Below are 18019 nucleotides of genomic sequence, written 5' to 3' on the forward strand. Positions count from 1 at the left end.
TCTATGCCCGAGTCCCAACAGGAAGACATCCCCCCTCGTCCCTAGGCTGGCATTCAAGGGAATGAGAGCCCTCAGCTAAGAATGTAGGTGAGCAGTAATCTCAAAGCTCGCCTCTGACAACAGACAGAGGACCCTGCAATGCGTCTCTTGATAGTCCTGGTAGACCCTAGAGGACACAATTTGAAAGGAGGAGCTCAGAAATAAAAAGAATGATGATTTGCATATTAACAAAATGCTGGTCCCATAGGGCAATGCTCCTTAATGAATAAGAGGCAATTAGGAAAATAATTTGTTTCCTCTTAATGGATTAGGCCTATATATCTCTGCAAACTACTATCTTCAAGAGAGGGGTAGGTGGGTGTGTATGGATATTTAGTCCAGGAGTTATTGGAGGGAATGTTGGGAAGAATTCAAAACTCCCAATGGTGAAGAAATCATAAAAGAAACGAGTAGGAGGGCCTGAGCCCCCACTACCATGCCTACCCTACTCCACCCCAACCCACCCAACTCTCCAGCTCTTCTGAGGAACTTAGGATAAAACTTAGGATAGAGCTTGTCGACCTCTAGCATGCATCAGAACCATCTGGAGGGCCTGGTAAATAACACTGCTGGGCCCCACCCCAAACTTTCTGATTCGGTAGATTGGGGTCTGAGAATTTGCATTTCTAGCCAGTTCCCAGATGATCCTTACCCTGCAGGTCCAGGGACCACACTTAGAGAACTGCCGAGTTAGATCAGCTGCCATCACCAACCCCCTACTGTCTTTTACACTGTAATTTTAGATAAAATTTCAAACACAGATTTTAAATTACTTCATGACAGTGGGTAAAATTGCAATTTTTCCAGAATCTCTCCCCTGGTTTTAGTACATCTGCATATCAATACGTGTTTCCAAGGGGTGGAGAGATTTAGTCATCTGCAAATCAATAGGTAATTACAAGGACCTGTCAGGGTTTATCTGGACCAGAGAGGGTGGGTGGAGCTCTCTTTCTCTTCTGCTGCCACCTGGTCAAGCGAGAGACAGGACGACTGCTGGTAAGAAATAAATGTGTTTCTTAACTTTACTTCTCCCTTTGAGTGATCTCTGTTTTAGAGAAATTTTGCCCCAGGATTTTCCCCACGGAGTTACAATGACTAAAGAATGCACCTGTGTAAATCGAACTGAAGTATAAGAAACCATATGTTAAGCGTATGTCTGCCTAGAATATCAATTTCACTTAAAAATTTGTGAACGGAGAAAAGTTAAATAATTTAACTGGCAATTCTAAAACATCACATTATTGTTATAATGAGAAATATACTTTTTAGTAAAATGCATAACGTAGTGGCGTTTTTACGACAGAATAAGGGATTTCATTTCTAAAGGAACCCTCCTACTTTTCCAGGGGGATACCTTTTATGTTGCCCTCGAGAAATGCACAACTCTGCTGCTGGCCCTGCACTTAGAACTACATTTCCAGGCCTGTGTGTGTGTGTGCATGTGTGTACGTATGTGTACATGGGTGCACCTGCTACAGAGGATTGCTTTGTATTGCTGGTGGCACGTAGGACCATCCCTGGAGAAACACCGTTTTAGGTATTATCACTTATTTACAGCTTAAGTGAATTAACTTCATAAACATGTACCATGAGGTTAGCTGTGGAATGAGAAAATTCTAAGTAGGAGGGAAAGTGAGCTGGGAATGACAGAGGTGGTGTGGCGTGAGCTTCAGATAAGGCTGCTGTCCAGAGAAGGCAGCCGGTCCTGGGCAGAAAGAGGCACCCACATCCGAAAACATGCTGTTGCCTTCAAATTCTTCAGCTCCACTCTGTTCTCTCACCTAGGTGCCCGGAACTATTCCCAGGCTATGGCAGGGCTATTTTATAAGCAGTTTGTGAAAATAAAAGAGAACATACTATTCGCCAACAGCACAGACAGTTTCTCATTCTACTTTTCTAAGTGATACCATCAAAGTCCAGCGTTTTCTTTCCCTGGGACTTCCCAGCTGGGATACTCCAAGTCCCTTGCGGCACCCAGTTACTACTCTGGACTGCCACAGGCCGCCAAGAATCAGGGTGGGGGATCCCAGAGCTACGTGCACAAGAGACAGGTTCACCTGCATGTTGAATGCTTCTTTCCCCAAAGTTTATTTATTATGTAAGAAACCATGACAATAATGTGTGTGTTTTAAATTCATGGGCACCCCTGAATGATGAGACTCAGGGGTCTCGTGAATGACCACAGCAGCAAGGACAGAGGTTTCAATCTACAGAACACCGATCCAGTCTCAGCGGGCTTTACCTGTCCGATGAAGTCCGGGAAGGTGAGGATGGGCCCGTTGTGGAAGACTGGGTAATAGAAGACATAGGCCAGCATCCAGGGAAAGGAGCAGGAGACGTGCCTCGTGGGCAGCTCCTGCCAGCAGAACTCAAGGCTGAAGCTAGTGTAGTATAGGCAGCGAACGGTCAGTGTGAACTGCAGCAAGAAGTACTCGTTTTCCGTCTGGTACCACCCTCTCTGCAAAGTCACAAGGAGAGAATAACCCTTGAGTGGTAAAGAGGCATTTCATCCAATCTCCAGGGAAGGAGATCACTTTCATATATAGCAGGTATATCTTTAAGGGAGTCAAGAAACACTGAGTAGTAGGCAAATCTCATCAGTAACCAAAACAAGCAATTGATGAGATAATGAAGACAGAAGAGTGTCTCTGACATCAACCATCAACTTAGCATTAGGGCTGATGCAACGTAATGAGGTTTCCCCAGGTATACATCACATCCATCCAGTGGATCACACGGAGATTAGCTACACCCAGTGCGTGTATCTCAACAGCCCTTTCAAAGACCGACTTATAAATGTCACGTGGGATTTCTATCTTCAATGTATTTTTCCTTTTGCTCTTCTGTAATTAATTTGGCCCTACATGTATTTGAGGACTATGCCAAATAACCTTTAGAGGCACAAAGTCAAAAGAAATAGTCCATGACCTCATTACATCTAAATTCTCATAGAGGAGGTCAGTATGCAAAATGTAATTATAATGCAGGATTTTCAAAAATATGAACAGAACAAAAGACTAGAAGTAAATGTAGTAAAATTATGAATCATTTTATAATCTTTCAATTTTTCTATATTTTCCATATTTTGTATAATACAAAAGTATTGCTTCTTTAATGAGAAAAACAATTTATGGGATTACAGACAAGTATAGAATTGAAACACAAGCAGGAGCAGATCATTGGGTCCATGATATACATGATCTTTTAATGCTTTCTACAGAAAAACTAAGTGCTGAAGAGTTTCTATTCCATGTCTAGGACATCAGCAGCTACCAAAAGATCAAGAGAACTGTATGTGCAAAAGCATGCAGACCCAAAGCAACTAGTTTCTGGTCATCTGCTACTCGCCGAAATGTGTTAAACCTTCAGTCTGCGTAATAAATGGAACATTGATTCACCACCAACATCCATACTGATGCTTATTGTGCACAACTGGAGACTGTTTCATACATTTGCCAGGTTCCCAACAAGTTAAGTGTGAATTCACTTTATTTTTACTGCAAATCTATTTTTGAACACGCTTATTTAAATGATCACCTAGTCAGTCACTCTGGGAGGTTACATATCTTTTGTTAAGAGAGAGCGGCCACCCTGCTTATGCTCATTAAGTCCAGATTTTGACATGTGTGCTTAGTATTAGCTCCAATCCACTGGTGACAGTGAAGAAAAATTAACCTAACAGCAAAAAGTATTTGAATTTTCAAAATGCTACAATTTTTGCAAAACCGCATGACATGCATTATCTTCTGAGAGCCTCAAACAAATCGATGAGGAGGGCAGAGCAGCTCTAACTTCCATTTTCCAAATGATGAAATTGAGAGTCAGAGGTTATGCGACTGCCTCCAGTTTCAAGAGTAGGAAAGGCAGTGACAAGGAGAACAGAAATCAGGCCGACCACTGGCCCATCTTTCCCGTGGTGACCTCTTCCTTGGGAGGATCACCGTGTGATCCACTGGATGTGGTGTGGAGAAAAACCATGGCTCCTCCTGGGGTCCCCAGCACACACCAGCAGGCCTGCATTCCATGCCAGGGCACACCAATTCTAAGTGCCACTGCTTGAATCAATGCATGAATGAATAAATGAACAACAATAGAGAGGAGTTCTAGTTCCAGAGTGATTAAAGAAAGAATATAAAAAACTTCTCAAGGTGTTCTGTGTGAGGACAGTACCTGCCCCATCCGTCTCAGGGCCTATCATGGGCACTGGATGAGATCAGGAACGTGAGCGTTCCCTATAAACTGTACATCACTCTACAGGTGATTTTCTATTAAATGCATAGGGGACTATTGGTCTTTTCCTTCTGTTCCTGACCCTCTGTTCCTATGACATCTGACCCCATCCATGCCTAGCCAAACTAGGAGAAAACGTAGAAGATCAGCCCTGGGCAGCCTCAGAGGGCTAAGATACAGTCTAATACAAGACAAGACTGCAGACCGCAAAACCAGGGTTCACATGCATCAACCCCACATGGCCACTAGGGGGAGCTCCTCCAAGGTTCTCCAGTTCACATATCTGAAAAGAAAGGCATCACCCCCGACAGGGGCATGCCACAGGGGTCTTCTCCTTCCCAAGGGCAAAATGGAGACACTTACCTTAATTTTCTCCACATCTAGCAGCCTCAGTGTGGAGAGCAGGGAGAGAGAACAGAGCCATGACAGGAACAGTGAGCGGAACTGGGCTACGCAGAAGGAGACGGTCGTGTGGAGAAAAACCATGGCTACTCCTGGGGTTCCCAGCACACACCAGCAGGCCCACATTCCGTAGGCTGTGAGGATCCAGGGCCTGTGCTGCGGACCAGAGGGACCCAGTGAGAGAGACACAGAGGGAGGGGGTGCAGGAGGAAGGAAGAGAAGGGTGAGCTAGCAGGCATTGTTATTGAAGGTTTTACATGCAAGACAATAATGCTTAGTGACCCGTGAACCAAACTGTCCTCAGTGCCCTGAGGATTTAGTGTCCCACAGACAAACAGGATTCAGAGCAACCACCCTTATGACCCCAAAGTGATGGCTAGCTGCCCCCAGGTCCCCAGAACTCCACCAGAAAGCAAGGAGCCACCCTCCTGCCTTCAGCCAATGCCACCCAGATGCCTGGATCCCACAGCAAAAAGATATTATTTGGCTGACTTTTCAACAGACACTATGGAAGCCAGAAGGCAGTTGAGAATACTGCCAGCCTGGAACACTATCCCCAGCATAAACTATCCAAAGGGGGAGGCGAAAAAACAGTACTGGTGCACATTTCTCAAGAGTCTTTTTGAGAAAATGGGCCATCCAGACCACAAAAGGGTTTCCAGAGTCTAAACCAGAGATTTAAAATTAAGTATCTAATTACATTTTTATTTTATTAGCATATTGTTTACAGTCAAATTTATGTCACAGAAAAAGTGTATCTCACCTATTTTATGTGATACTGAGGACTTGCCTAGTCAATCTGACTGATACATTTATTCTCATTTTAGAGGAATCAGGGAATATTTTTCTATTTAATTATCAAGTTTTATACTCATTGAGACTGAATAACTAAATAGATAAATTAACATGTCATTTTTATGATATACTCTTGATCATATCTGGCTGGTAAATCCTTACTTTAAAACCCCAATAATGTTTTCATATTGTTTGAGAGGCAACACACCACAGTGGTTTCATTCCTCAAGCTTTGAAATCCATCTGCCTAATTAAATCCTGGTGTCCCATTAACTATCTGTGTGACCGCAGGCAAGTTACTGAATCTCTCTCTGCCTCGGCTCTTTCATATACAAAATTAGGATAATGACAATATCAACTCCATGAAGTTGTTGTGAGCTTAATGCATTCGATGCTTACCACAATGTCTGCAAACATGGTAAGGACACTAGAAATATTCATTGTTGTTGTTATAGGGAAATATGATGTGTTATTTCAATGTGTGTTTTAAAAATACGGATTCCAGGAACACAGAAGTTGAAAAGAGGGGACTGCTTGAATTTAGGTCTGCTTGTGAAAACAAAAAGACCTTAAGGAAAAGACAGATGTGGACTGTAAATTGTACATCATCCTTAGATGCTAACTCTCCCAAATATTGCCCAACTACAATTCTTTACCAAACCTATACTCCAGCCCAAGAGAGAACATTTTAGGCATAGTTTTATTTGTTGTATTTTGAAAAATACATATGGTTTTGGGAGGAGATTTCCACCACCCTACTCATGCCACCATCTTGGCTCCTCCCCAAGAGAGAACATTTTAAATGAGTGACTAAGTCAGCCACTTTTAAGTTCCAAGAAAATCCAAGAAATCTGCAGTTCATTTTTACTACTTTTCCATCTTACTACCCATAGGAAACAGCCACATAAATCTGCTTCAAACTTTCCCCCAAACACTCACCTCTGGGCAGAATCCAATTATAAGGAACAAGGTCACCAAAGACTATTTTAAGAAGCAGTTCTAACAAATGAAAAACAAAGCAAAAAAAAAAAAAAGGTTCTTTTTCAACATTATGTACAGCATTTACCACTTGGAATTCTTTTCTACACATGCATGGCTGCATACATCTACATACACAGAGCTACATTTTTATTAAGTGCTAGTTGATCCATTTGGAAAAAGAATGTTTTTTGGGATTCATTTGGGAACTTAACCAGAGACTTGAGCTGCTCCAATTTGGAAAAGACTGAACGACCTTTAGGAAATACTTGGGAGGGCTGTGCAAACCCCATCTGCTTGAGAGAGTCTCTGATTAATTTAACCATGCTCACAGAAGTTACTTTGAGGACACACCAATTTGTGCCATATTCTCATCCCCCACTGTCTTCCTCCTGCCAAACACAATGGTGGACAAGTAGCACCATTCTCTCTACAACATCACAGAAAATACTTTCACGTTGACCTCACATTCTCTGCCATCCCTCCTGTCCTCTCCTCATTCTCCCCAGTGGGTGAAGACAACTCTGCTATTATACATCCACAGCAGACAGGGGACAAAAAGGAAAATATGTGAAAATTGCAAAAACAACCACCTATGAAAACCGTTGTATAAATTAGAATCCCACTAAAATATTGATTTTCATACTTTGCCTATAAAATGCAGTTGGAACCCCAGCCCCATGACCCTTCTGAAATCCTGATGGAGCAGGATGAGCCTCTCATGCCTTGTCCTCTGACTGGCCTCAGAGCAGGACAGCGCCCACTGTCCATGCAGCCCTTTGGCCACACCTCCTCCAACCACTATCCTCCCCCGCCAACCCTCCCACACCCAGAACTGGAAGCAGCAGTACAGAGAAGGGGCTAGAAACGGGAGGGCGATGTTGCCTTTCAGAGCAAGCAGCATCTTGCATGGTCTGCTTCTCTGGAGGAGGGCTTTTCCCAAGTGTTTCAAAGACCATTTTCATATACATAAGTTTACAGAGAGCCCAGCCCACCTATCTCTACTCCAAAAGTGCTTGCTTGTCATCTATCAAACTTTTGTCTGCCTCTTAAGTGAAAATGGTTAAATATCAGGTACCAAGGCTCTAACGCCAAATACTCCAGGAATCTTTTAACTTTTCAAAAAAATAAAATAAAATGGGTTCTGTTTTATTCCAAACCAATTCTTCTGATTCTCACCTAAATGGGCTTTTCTCCCCCCAGGTTCTCAGGTCAATCTGGGGAGATACACACAGTTTGGGTCACACATATAATCTAGGTCAAGCTCAAGTTTTTAAAATCCACTGGAAAGTCAAAATAGCCCATTCATTTAAATCAAGAGGTCCACATGATGATTGCCATTGGGAATTACTGGTCACTTGAAAAGAAGCCACAAAGAATTGTGCTGACCAAGCAAAGTGTACAAACCTTAATTTAATAAAACATAACCTTAATTTAACATTGAACTATGATGTTTCTAATTTAGAACTTTAAATTCCAATCAAGCATTAATTTATGCAATGCTTTATTTTTTTATGTAACCATATTTTTATTGAAATATAATTGATATAAAATATATTGGTTTCAAGTGTACAATATAGGTATTTGACAACTACACACATTGCTAAATGCTCACCACAATAATTACAGTTACCATCTGTCACCACACAAAGATGTTACAATATTAATGACCACATTCTCTGTGACATACTTTCATCCATGTGACTAATTTAATTTTTAGTTGGAAGTTTGTACCTCTTTATCACCCTTACCTATTTTACCCATCCCCCTGCCTGACACCCCCCCAAGGCACTGCTAGTCTGTTCTCCACATTATGAGTTTATTTCTATTTTGTTTTTCATCTGTTTTGTTTTTCAGATTCCATACATATGTGAATCACATGGTATTTGTTTGCATGACTTATTGCACTTAATATAAGGTCCATTTGTGTTATCACAAATAGCAAGGTTTCATTCTTTTTTATGGCTAAGTAATACTCCATTTACACATACATGCACCACATTTTCTTTATCCATTCATCTACTGATGGACACTTAGGTTGCTTCCATATCTTGGCTATTTGAAGTAATACTACAATAAACACAGGGGTGCATATACCTTTTCAAATTAGTGTTTTTATTTTCTCTGGGGAAAATTCCCAGAAGTGGAATTGCCAGGTCATATGGTATTTCTATTTTAGTTTTTTGAGAAACCTCAATACTGTTTTCCACAGTGGCTACACCAATTTACATTTCCACCAACAGTGCATGAGGATACCATTCTCTCCACATCCTCACCAACATTTGTTATTTCTTATCTTCTGGATGTTAGCCATGCTGACTGGTGTAAGATGTTATCTCACTGTGGCTTTGGTTTGCACTTCCCAGATGATTAGCAATGTTGAGCATCTTTTCACGTGTCTCTTACCCATCTGTATGGCTTCTTTGAAAAAATGTCTATTCAGGTCCTCTGCCCATTTTTTAATCAGGTTGTTTTTTGAGGGTTGAGTTGTATGAGTTCTCTACATATTTTGGATATTAGCCCCTTATCAAATCTATCATTTGCAAATATCTTCTCCAACTCAGTAGGTTGCCTTTTCATTTTGTTGATGGTTTCCTTTACTGTGCAGAAGCTTTTTAGTTTGATGTAATCCCACTTGTTTATTTTTGCTTTCGTTTCCCTTGCCTGAGAAGACATATCCACAAAAAAATTACTAATGCCCATGTTCAAAATTTTACTGCCTATGTTTTCGTCTAAGACTTTGATGGGTTCAGGTCTTTTATTTAGTCTTTCATCCATTTTGACTTTGTTTTTGGGCAGGCTGTTAAGACAGTTGGTGCCATTTCATTCTTTTGCATGTGGCTGTCCAGTTTCACCAACACCCTTCTATTGAAGAGACTGTCTTTCCCTTACTGTATATTCTTGCCTCCTTTGTCATATATTAACTGACCGTGTAAGTGTGGGTTTATTTCTGGGCTCTCTGTTCTATTCCATTGACCTATGTGTCTCTTTTTGTGCCAGAACCATAATGTTTTGATTAGCTTGTAGCATAGTTAGAAGTCAGGGAGCATGAGGCCTCCAGCTTTGTTCTTCTTTCTCAAGATTACTTTGGCAAAATGGTTTTTTTTTAACTGAGACTTCTAATGAGATATAGATTCACCTATAGTTATAAGAAATAATAATAAACAGAGAGATTCCATCTACACTTTACCCAGTTTCCCCCAATGGTAACATTTTGCAGAAATAGTGTATATCACAACCAGGATATTAACAATGCTACAGTCCACCAAACTTACTCAGGTTTCCCCAGTTTCATTTGTACTCCGGTATGTATATGTGTTAATTCTATATAATTTTATCACATGTATGGGTTCAGCACCCACCACAGTAAAGATACTCAACAGCTCCATTACCACAAGGATCTCTTGTGCTACCCTTTTATAACCATACACATCTCCTTCCCCCTGCCTTTTACCCCACATCCTTAACCCTTGGAAACCACTAATATATTTTCCATTTCTAAAGCTGTCATTTCAAAAATTATACGGTATGTAACCTCTGGGTTTGGCTTTTTTCCCTCAGCATAATTCCCTGGGATTTATCCAAGTCGCTGCTACATCAAAGCTCTGCTCCTTTTTATTGCTGTGTAGTATTCCATGGTGTGCATGTACCACACTGCCTGTTCAACCATTTGCCTGTTTAAGGACAACTGGACTGTTTCCAGTTTTTGGCTATTATGAATAAAATGGATATGAACATATGTGTATAGGTTTTTGTGTAAAAATCAGTTTTCATTTCTCTGGGATAAATGCCCAAGAATGTACTTGCTGGGTTGCATGTTTGGTTCTATAAAAAACAGCCAAATGCTTCTCCAGAGTGGCTATTTTACATTCCCACCAGCAACATGTGAGAGAACCAGTTCAGCCACATCCTCACCAACACTTGGTGTTGTTCCTATGTTTAACCTGAGTCATCTGGGACGCATGCAAGTATTCACCGGGGCTTTAATCTGCACCCACAATGCTCATGTAAAGGCTATCAAAGTGTGAGCAACCTGAAGCTTGAGAATAAGGTGTGGTGAGCGAGCCTGGGAGGGGTACAGGGTGCCAGCCTGTCACAACTATCCTGACCCCTTTAGCGCTTTATATTCCAGGCTCTTCAGTTTTGAACTGAAGATGAAAAGGCAGGGGAAGAGGAGAAACTTGTAGAAGTCTAACAATAAAAAAGGAACTATAATGCTGTGGCAGTTGAGATAAAGCCAAACTGAGAATACTGCGGCCTTTCGGTGGGACACAGTGCTCACTGCTCCAGACTGAACCAGGCAGGTAGCCCTGCCCTCTGCTCCCTCTGCCCTGTGTTCACCCCGAGCCACCTCTCAAATGGGGCATAACCGAATGTCTACATGGCAGCTTCTCTGAGCAGGCTAACATCGTGCCTTGTCCCTATTACAATAATGTAAGCCCAGCCTCTAACATGGTACCTCGCGTATAGCAAGTGTGTCATAGATACTGGTTGTACAGGTGGATGAATAGCCTTCCCCAAGTCTGGGACTTGACCTGGTAGTCATTACTAAGAAGTAACAAGAAATTAGCACCAAAATGTGGGGATTTTTCAGTCCCCCTAGGTGAAAACCAGCTCTTTCCAAAGTCTATCTGTACCATTTAACCTCTTACAAACAAAGGCTGCTTCCCTGAGGCAGATGAGATAAAAGGGAAGCACTTTCTATCTCACTGTGCATGCCTGTACGCCACTCACTGGGTCTCTTACAAACTCTACCTGTGCCAGGATGTCTCACAAAGAGTTCCCAACTGCTAGGGCACAGGCACCGACCTCTGAAAGCAGACATCTGTGCTACAACTTGCTGCCTATCACCCCAGGGCGGTCTTTCTGGGAGGCTAACCTACTGAGCTGGCATATTTCCAAGGCTGAAATCAGCACCCCTGAGAAAAGACCATGGGCTGGTCCTCTCTTCCTCTGCACGTCTTCTGTGTAGGGAGTCAGAAGCCAGCCACAGAAAGAGCTGGCGGACAAGGCCCCTCTCACACCATCTCTGCTTCCTGTCTACTTCAGCTCGTTCTGAGCTGTGGGCACCGGTGCTAATGGGACGTGCCTGAACGATTTCCCTCATTAGCTTGCCTCTGTGGGGAAGAGCAGAAGCGTAAAGCCTTGGTGAGGACGCCTGTTGGCAACCATACCAGTCTGTGCTGTGTATTAATTATTTTTGTACATCTGCCCAGAAACCACTCAGTGGGGGTGTTGTTTGAGAAATAAATAAAAGGTGTCAATCAATAATCCTTATGCACAGCATAATTTACTACATACTACATAATCAATTGCAGCTGCTACTGAAAATATATATAAATCTCTCTCCAAACAAACAGGGAAAAAAAACAAAACCATCCCAGATTCCAAACAATTGCAATCTAGCCTGTTTTTTGTGGGAGCAAAGGCCAGTGGCCCATGCCTCCTAGATGTGCATGTCCAGGATACGGATAGAGGTGGAGGAGCCTGGTTCCAGGAAGACCATTAACGCGTGAGATTCCTATTAGGTGTGCGGTTTTGACATGATGGCAGGGAGCATCTGCTCACCGTGGCCTTCCAGAGATGAGTTCATTCGTCTCAGCCAACACCACGGGACCCCGCTTTTCGGTGCTGCGGCAGATGAGCTCAGCCAGTTGTGTTCAGCTAATGCTAATGATGTGGCTTCTGCCAGTCAGAGGTACAGTGGAAACCCTGCTCTGTGTTTACCAGCAGCACCCACCCTCAGCCCCCACACCAGGCTGCCTTCTCAAAAGGGGTTCAAGCAGGGGTATTTTTAGTTCTGAGGTCAGAGAACGCAATGTCTCAGGAGGTGGTGAGGCCACAGGGGGGTTCAAGAATGGAGGCGATTGTCTGACATACCCAACATGTAATCCAACCAAAACAAACCCGCAGTCAAAGCTCAGAGCCATTACTCAGCCCCCCCTCCAGGACACTGAGCCCTCATGTAGTCTCGCCAAAACCAGGAGAGAAAGCTATCCAGGGAAAAGGCCCTGAACCTTGGCCAGGGAGATCGGTGGGAAGTTTTACTTGTCATGGCCAATAAAAAGGAAGGAAAGAAGGAAGGAAGGAAGGAAGGGAGGGAGGAAGGGAGGGAGGGAGGAAGGAAGGAAGGGAGGGAGGGAGGGAGGGAGGGAGGAAGGAAGGAAGGAAGGAAGGAAGGAAGGAAGGAAGGAAGGAAGGAAGGAAGGAAGGAAGGAAGGAAGGAAGGAAGGGTGAACGAACCACACTTTAGAAAATAACCTCCCCCTCTCTGGGAGGAAGGGGACCTGGCAAAGGGAGAGATGAGATTACATAGCAGGCGGAGGTGCAAGCATCCTTCAGGGTTTAAGGATTTAACAGAAAGAACCGCGAATGCCCATCCCTGCACAGCACCATCCATAGTTCATGGTGCCTCTGAAAAGGGGGAAATTAAAGACAACTGCAGCCCAAATCCTCCACCCTGAGTAAGTACCAAAAACATCTACCCGAGTTAAGGCCGTCGGGAACATGCAGTCCAGGTGGTGAAAGCACGAAGCTGATGGGGTCGGAGCTGTGGCTCGTACTTACATGGGGGCCAAGCTGACTCAGAGAAAGGAGCACTGTGCCCCGGCCACAGCCAGAACCCTGCCCACCAGCTGTCACACAAATCAAACCTGTGATCACAAAGTGGATGGGAGAGACACACACACAGAGGTGACTCAGCGCTAACACTGCCTCGTTCCAAGAAAAGTGCAAAGAGCCCCTCCTACTGACTTTGGATAAGATGTGCTCAGCAGATACCAAGACAACTCCACTGTCCACCCATGCCTGATAACAAGATGCAGGAAACCAAAATAAGCAAACAACTCCACTTCCTGCAAGTCACAGCTCAAAAGCCACCTCCTCGGAGGCCTTCCCTGACCTCCCGAGGCAGATGTGGCCCACTCTGTCTCCCAGGCACCCAACCCACCACCCCATGGGAGGCAGGATCCAGATCAGTGTGTGGTTCCCTCTGTAACTTCTCTCTCACCTACCCGAGGGGAAGGGACTGTGACTCCCAACCCTTTCCCCCACAACCCAGCCCAAGCTTGACACAGGGTCAGAGACAGACGTTCCCAGCAGGAATGTGGGCACCGTGGAACAGCCAGCCTCTGCCCTCCGGCTTCTGGAATCTCAACACAGGTGCCTCCTTTGTTGAGCACCGTCGAGGAACTCCTCCCGGGAACACCCACGCAGACCAGTCATGGCACACGGCAAACACCCACAGACCACAGCCACAGCCGCCACTTCTTGGTTTGTGCCACATGCAAGCATAACCTTGAAAAAATCAGACCCTCACCACTGCCCCAAGAAGCAAGCGGTACCATCCCTACTGCATAAATGAGGAAACAGGCTCAGGGATATTCACAAACTCGCTTAAGATCACACAGCTTGAAGGCAGCAAAGCTGGGGTTCATCTGAGTGCTCCTGACCACGGCTGCCTCCTGACACGGAAAGAGCCTTAGCTCAAAGCCTCAAGCACGTTAAATGGAGGAACACCCGTCTCCCGATCTGGGTAGTCTCGTGGCAGGAAGTGCAGAACAGGAGCTGGCGATGGAATGAATTTGGAAAGAGGGAGGAGCACCCAGGCAGGAGCAGTTACTCTACATCTAGAAGTCTCCACAGGGCTTCTATTTCCTCCAGGGGAGGGGGCGTTGGTTCCTAGGGACAAGGGAACCTTATTCTTCATGCATAAAGCTCAGCTGTGCACACAGTGCATAACAGGCAGATGGCATATCTGTGGTATTGAGTTTTCATAGAGAATCAATGACGATTAGAGAAAAAAAAATAGCTGAAAAAGCTCCTGGAGTGGGGGCAATAATGACAAACAGCTAGAGAAACACTGATGTATAGCATGTGAATAGGAAGGAGCAAGAACAGCATGGGAGGCAAAGGAGACCAGACAGGGCCACGCTGGCTCTGGTGCACAAGGCAGAGCCTGGGGAAGGCAGGCCGGGGACAGCTCAGTGTGTCCGGCGCAACCTCACCTTCCCCTCTGCCCATCACTTCATTCCTCCACACGTCAGTTAAAAATATATCAAATACCAAACACAGAGAAAGGAATAAAGTTTGTAAGGTATACAGAATACTGAAATAGTTAGTGCATGCCCACCACCAGCTTGGTGGGCATATGCCAAGAATACCTCAAAAAAATAAATAAGTAAATAAATTGTCAAAGAAAAAAAAAAAAGGCAGGGGCCTGGGCATCTCTCCCATCCCCAGTTCTATCCACCTCCCTCCCCAGCTAGACGTGACCACTATCCTAACTTTTGTTTGCATGGTTATCTCATCCTTGTGATCATATAGGTGGATGCCTTTAGTTCGCACACTTCTGAGCTTTCTGCCCACACAGGATCACAGCTGATAGATTCTTCTGCAGCTGGCCTTATTAGCTCAGTGTCATCGTCCAGAAATTCATCCACGTTGATCATTAGAGCTATAATTCATTCTTCTGCATGGAATAAATTCACTACAATTCATCCATGGGCGTTTGGATTGCTTCTGGCTCCTCATTATTATAAACATCACGGCAGTGAATGTCCTGGCTCACAGCCCCTGGTTGGCAGAAAAGAGCTTCTCCACGGAATATGTCAAGATGGGCACTGGTAGTAGTGGCCATTTTTTTTTGCTTTAATAGTGTATTGCAAAGAAGCTATACCAATACACACTCACAACTTCTCGGGATAAGTTCAGGTGGCCAGTGCCGGATATGATCAGGGGATTTTTGTTTTGTCTTGGCTCTGCCAAATTAGAAAGCATGAAATGGCGTTTCATTGTTTTAAGATGCATTTCCTGATTACTAATGAATTGAACATGTTTTCTTAAGTTTTTTGGTCATTTGTGTTTCCTCTTCTGCACATTCCTGATCACATATGGTGTCATTTTTCTACTGGGCAATTTGTCTTTCCTTTAGGAAATTCTTTACATATTCTAAATACTAATCCTTCATCAGGTTGCAGTAACTTCTCAATCAGTGATTCGCCTTTTCACTTTCTTCACTGTGTCTTTGAATACACCCAAAGATGTACATTGATTATTACATATTATTATGCATTGATAAGTTACTAGACTTAATGTAGTTAAACTTACCTATTTTTTCCTTTACAATCTGCACTTTTTGTGCCTGTTTACAGAAATCTTTCTTACCCTAAAATCAAGAGAGATTCTCCTACAACACACTTTCTAAAGGTTTTATACTTTTGTTTTTAAGTCTTTAATTCACCCTAAAATGACAATATGACTAAACAATTGTGCCAGCACTCTGTAGCTCCTCTTTTCCACTGTGATCTTCAATGCCAGTTATTCCGTAAATCAAGATTTCATCAATATCTAGGTAACTGCTAAACTCTGCTCTGTTCCATTGGTCTATGTGTCCTTCTATCCATGTGCCAGTACAACAGTGTCCTAATCATATCTTTCTTAGTCATAATGTCTGGTAGAGCATATCCCTGATTTTGGTATGAATTTTATGCTACCTTCACAAAATGATTGTTCCCTCTTTTTCTCTTTTCTGAAAAAATCTGGGAAAGAGTTTAATAATTTGTGCCTTGGATATATGGCCCGATTGGCATATTAGACTAGTTTTTCTTAGAGTGCATTTTTAGCTACTGCTCAGTTTCTTTTCATGGTTATATAGCACTATTCAGTCTTTTCCTTTTTCTCGTGAGTCAGTTTTGTAAGTTTATTTTCTTTTTCCTCTTTTTAAAAAAGTTTTATTGGGGTATAACTGACATACATTTTTTATATTAGTTTCAGGTGTACGACATAATGATGGACCTTTGTAAACACTGTGAAATGATCACCCCGATAAACCCAAGGTAAGTTACATTTTCTAGGAATTAGCTTTGCCAAAGATTTCAAAATTACTGGCATAAATTTGTACAAAATATTCCCTTACTATATATTTTCATCTGTTTTTCCATTAACTGGTATTAGTTATTTGTGTATTATCTTTTCTTCTTGACCGATCTTGCCATTGTTTCATTAATTTCTACTCTTATTTTTGTTCTTCCCTTTTCCTTTTTTCTGCTGTTCTTTCCTAGTTTCTTAAGCTGTATGCTGAACTCATTAATTCTCAGCCTTTCCTCCTTTTTAATATGAAAATGTAGGGTTATGTTTTCCAATTATGTCCTACTCTGGCTGTACCCTGCAAGTTTTGATATGTAAGATATTTCATTCATTTCTGTTTTCTAATTCCAGTATGATCTCTTTTTTGACCTATGAGTTATTAAAAGTATGTTTTCTTTTTAAATTTTTAAATGAGTTAAGAGTTTTCAGGTCATCATGTGTTACCAATTCAATTGCACTAGGATTAGAGAAGGTAACCTATATAAAAGACACACTTCAAAATTTATTGAAAATTATTTTATGGTCTAATACGTAGTTTACTTTTATAAATGTCCCATGTGTTCTTTAAAAGAATGTGAATTCTCCAGTTGTCGGATGCAATAATTTACAGGTTTTTCTAATATCAAGCTTATTAGTTATATTTTTCCTTATTATTATATTTTTTGCACATGACATATCAATTAGTGATGAAATTATTTTAAAAATTTCTATGATCGTAGACTTATCTACTTATCTTTATGGTACTCATCAACTTTTGCTTTGCATATTCTGCATGAAACAAATTCGGAAGTATAGTATCTCCCTAATGAAATAACTCTTTATCATTAAACGATAACCCTCTTGGACAATGATAATGCTCTTTGCCAGCTGTTAATAAAACCGCACCAGTATTTGGGGGGGCAGGAGGAAGGAAAGTCTTATATTTGTCTGGAACATCTTTTCCCATCCTCTTATTCTCAAACTTTCTGTGTCCTTCCATTTTAAGTAGATCTTGCTAAGAAGCACATCTCTGGGCTGTTTTATCTCTTTATTTTCCTTTATTTCTGTTTGTTTTTCTTTCATGCAGTCAGACAATCTTTTCCTGGGGAAGGGGGAATTGTGTCCACTTACACTGACTGTGATTACTGACGTATTTAGAGTTATTTCTGCCATTTCTTCTGTACTTTCTCTTCGTCCCATCTTTTTTATGTTTCATCCTTAACTTTTAAATGACATTTCTATCAAATGAAGCTCACCATTTTTTAATAGAGGAAGAGAAGAAGAATACTGTCTCATCAACCCTACTTTACAGAAAATGATGGATTAAGATTTCATCTTCCCCTCACGGAGGCAGAAAAGACAAGTATTGAGCTATTCATTTTACAGAAGGGAAAACAGACCTAGGGGTAATAATATCATTTACCTATGAGCAGTGAAACTTTGGTTAGAAATAAAAATGTTAATTTCTAGAAATTTTTAAAAATCAAATTTCTAGAAAATCAAAAACTTTTTGAAAAGCACCAAACAAAAATTTGCAGAAGAAAAGAAACCCATTACTGAGGATTCGGGGAGATGCAATCACACTAGCTTCAGGATCACCTAAAAAATGTATTACTTATTGCTAGGTCTGCTCAGAAAGTTCAGTAGAATTTTTTTAATGTATGCAGATCCGACAGCAGCTAACATTTTAGCTTTTGCCGTTTGAGGAGATGGACACCACATGAGTATA

General features: G+C 42.2%; 1 protein-coding gene across 8 annotated transcripts in view; it reads right to left on the reverse strand.

The window, feature by feature from the left end:
• HHAT (hedgehog acyltransferase) overlaps positions 1-18019 on the reverse strand; it is a 309565-nt gene that overhangs the window by 239443 nt on the left and 52103 nt on the right. For all 8 annotated transcript variants that reach the window (XM_073216981.1, XM_073216982.1, XM_037015362.2 and 5 more), the window contains 2 exons: positions 4633-4827; positions 2282-2497 (listed from right to left, as the gene is read on the reverse strand). In XM_073216981.1, the coding sequence (XP_073073082.1) occupies positions 2282-2497; positions 4633-4827 (411 nt within the window). The remainder of the gene's footprint in view (positions 1-2281; positions 2498-4632; positions 4828-18019) is intronic.

This window comes from Manis javanica, chromosome 11 (assembly GCF_040802235.1).
Source record: "Manis javanica isolate MJ-LG chromosome 11, MJ_LKY, whole genome shotgun sequence".
Lineage (NCBI taxonomy): Eukaryota > Metazoa > Chordata > Mammalia > Pholidota > Manidae > Manis > Manis javanica.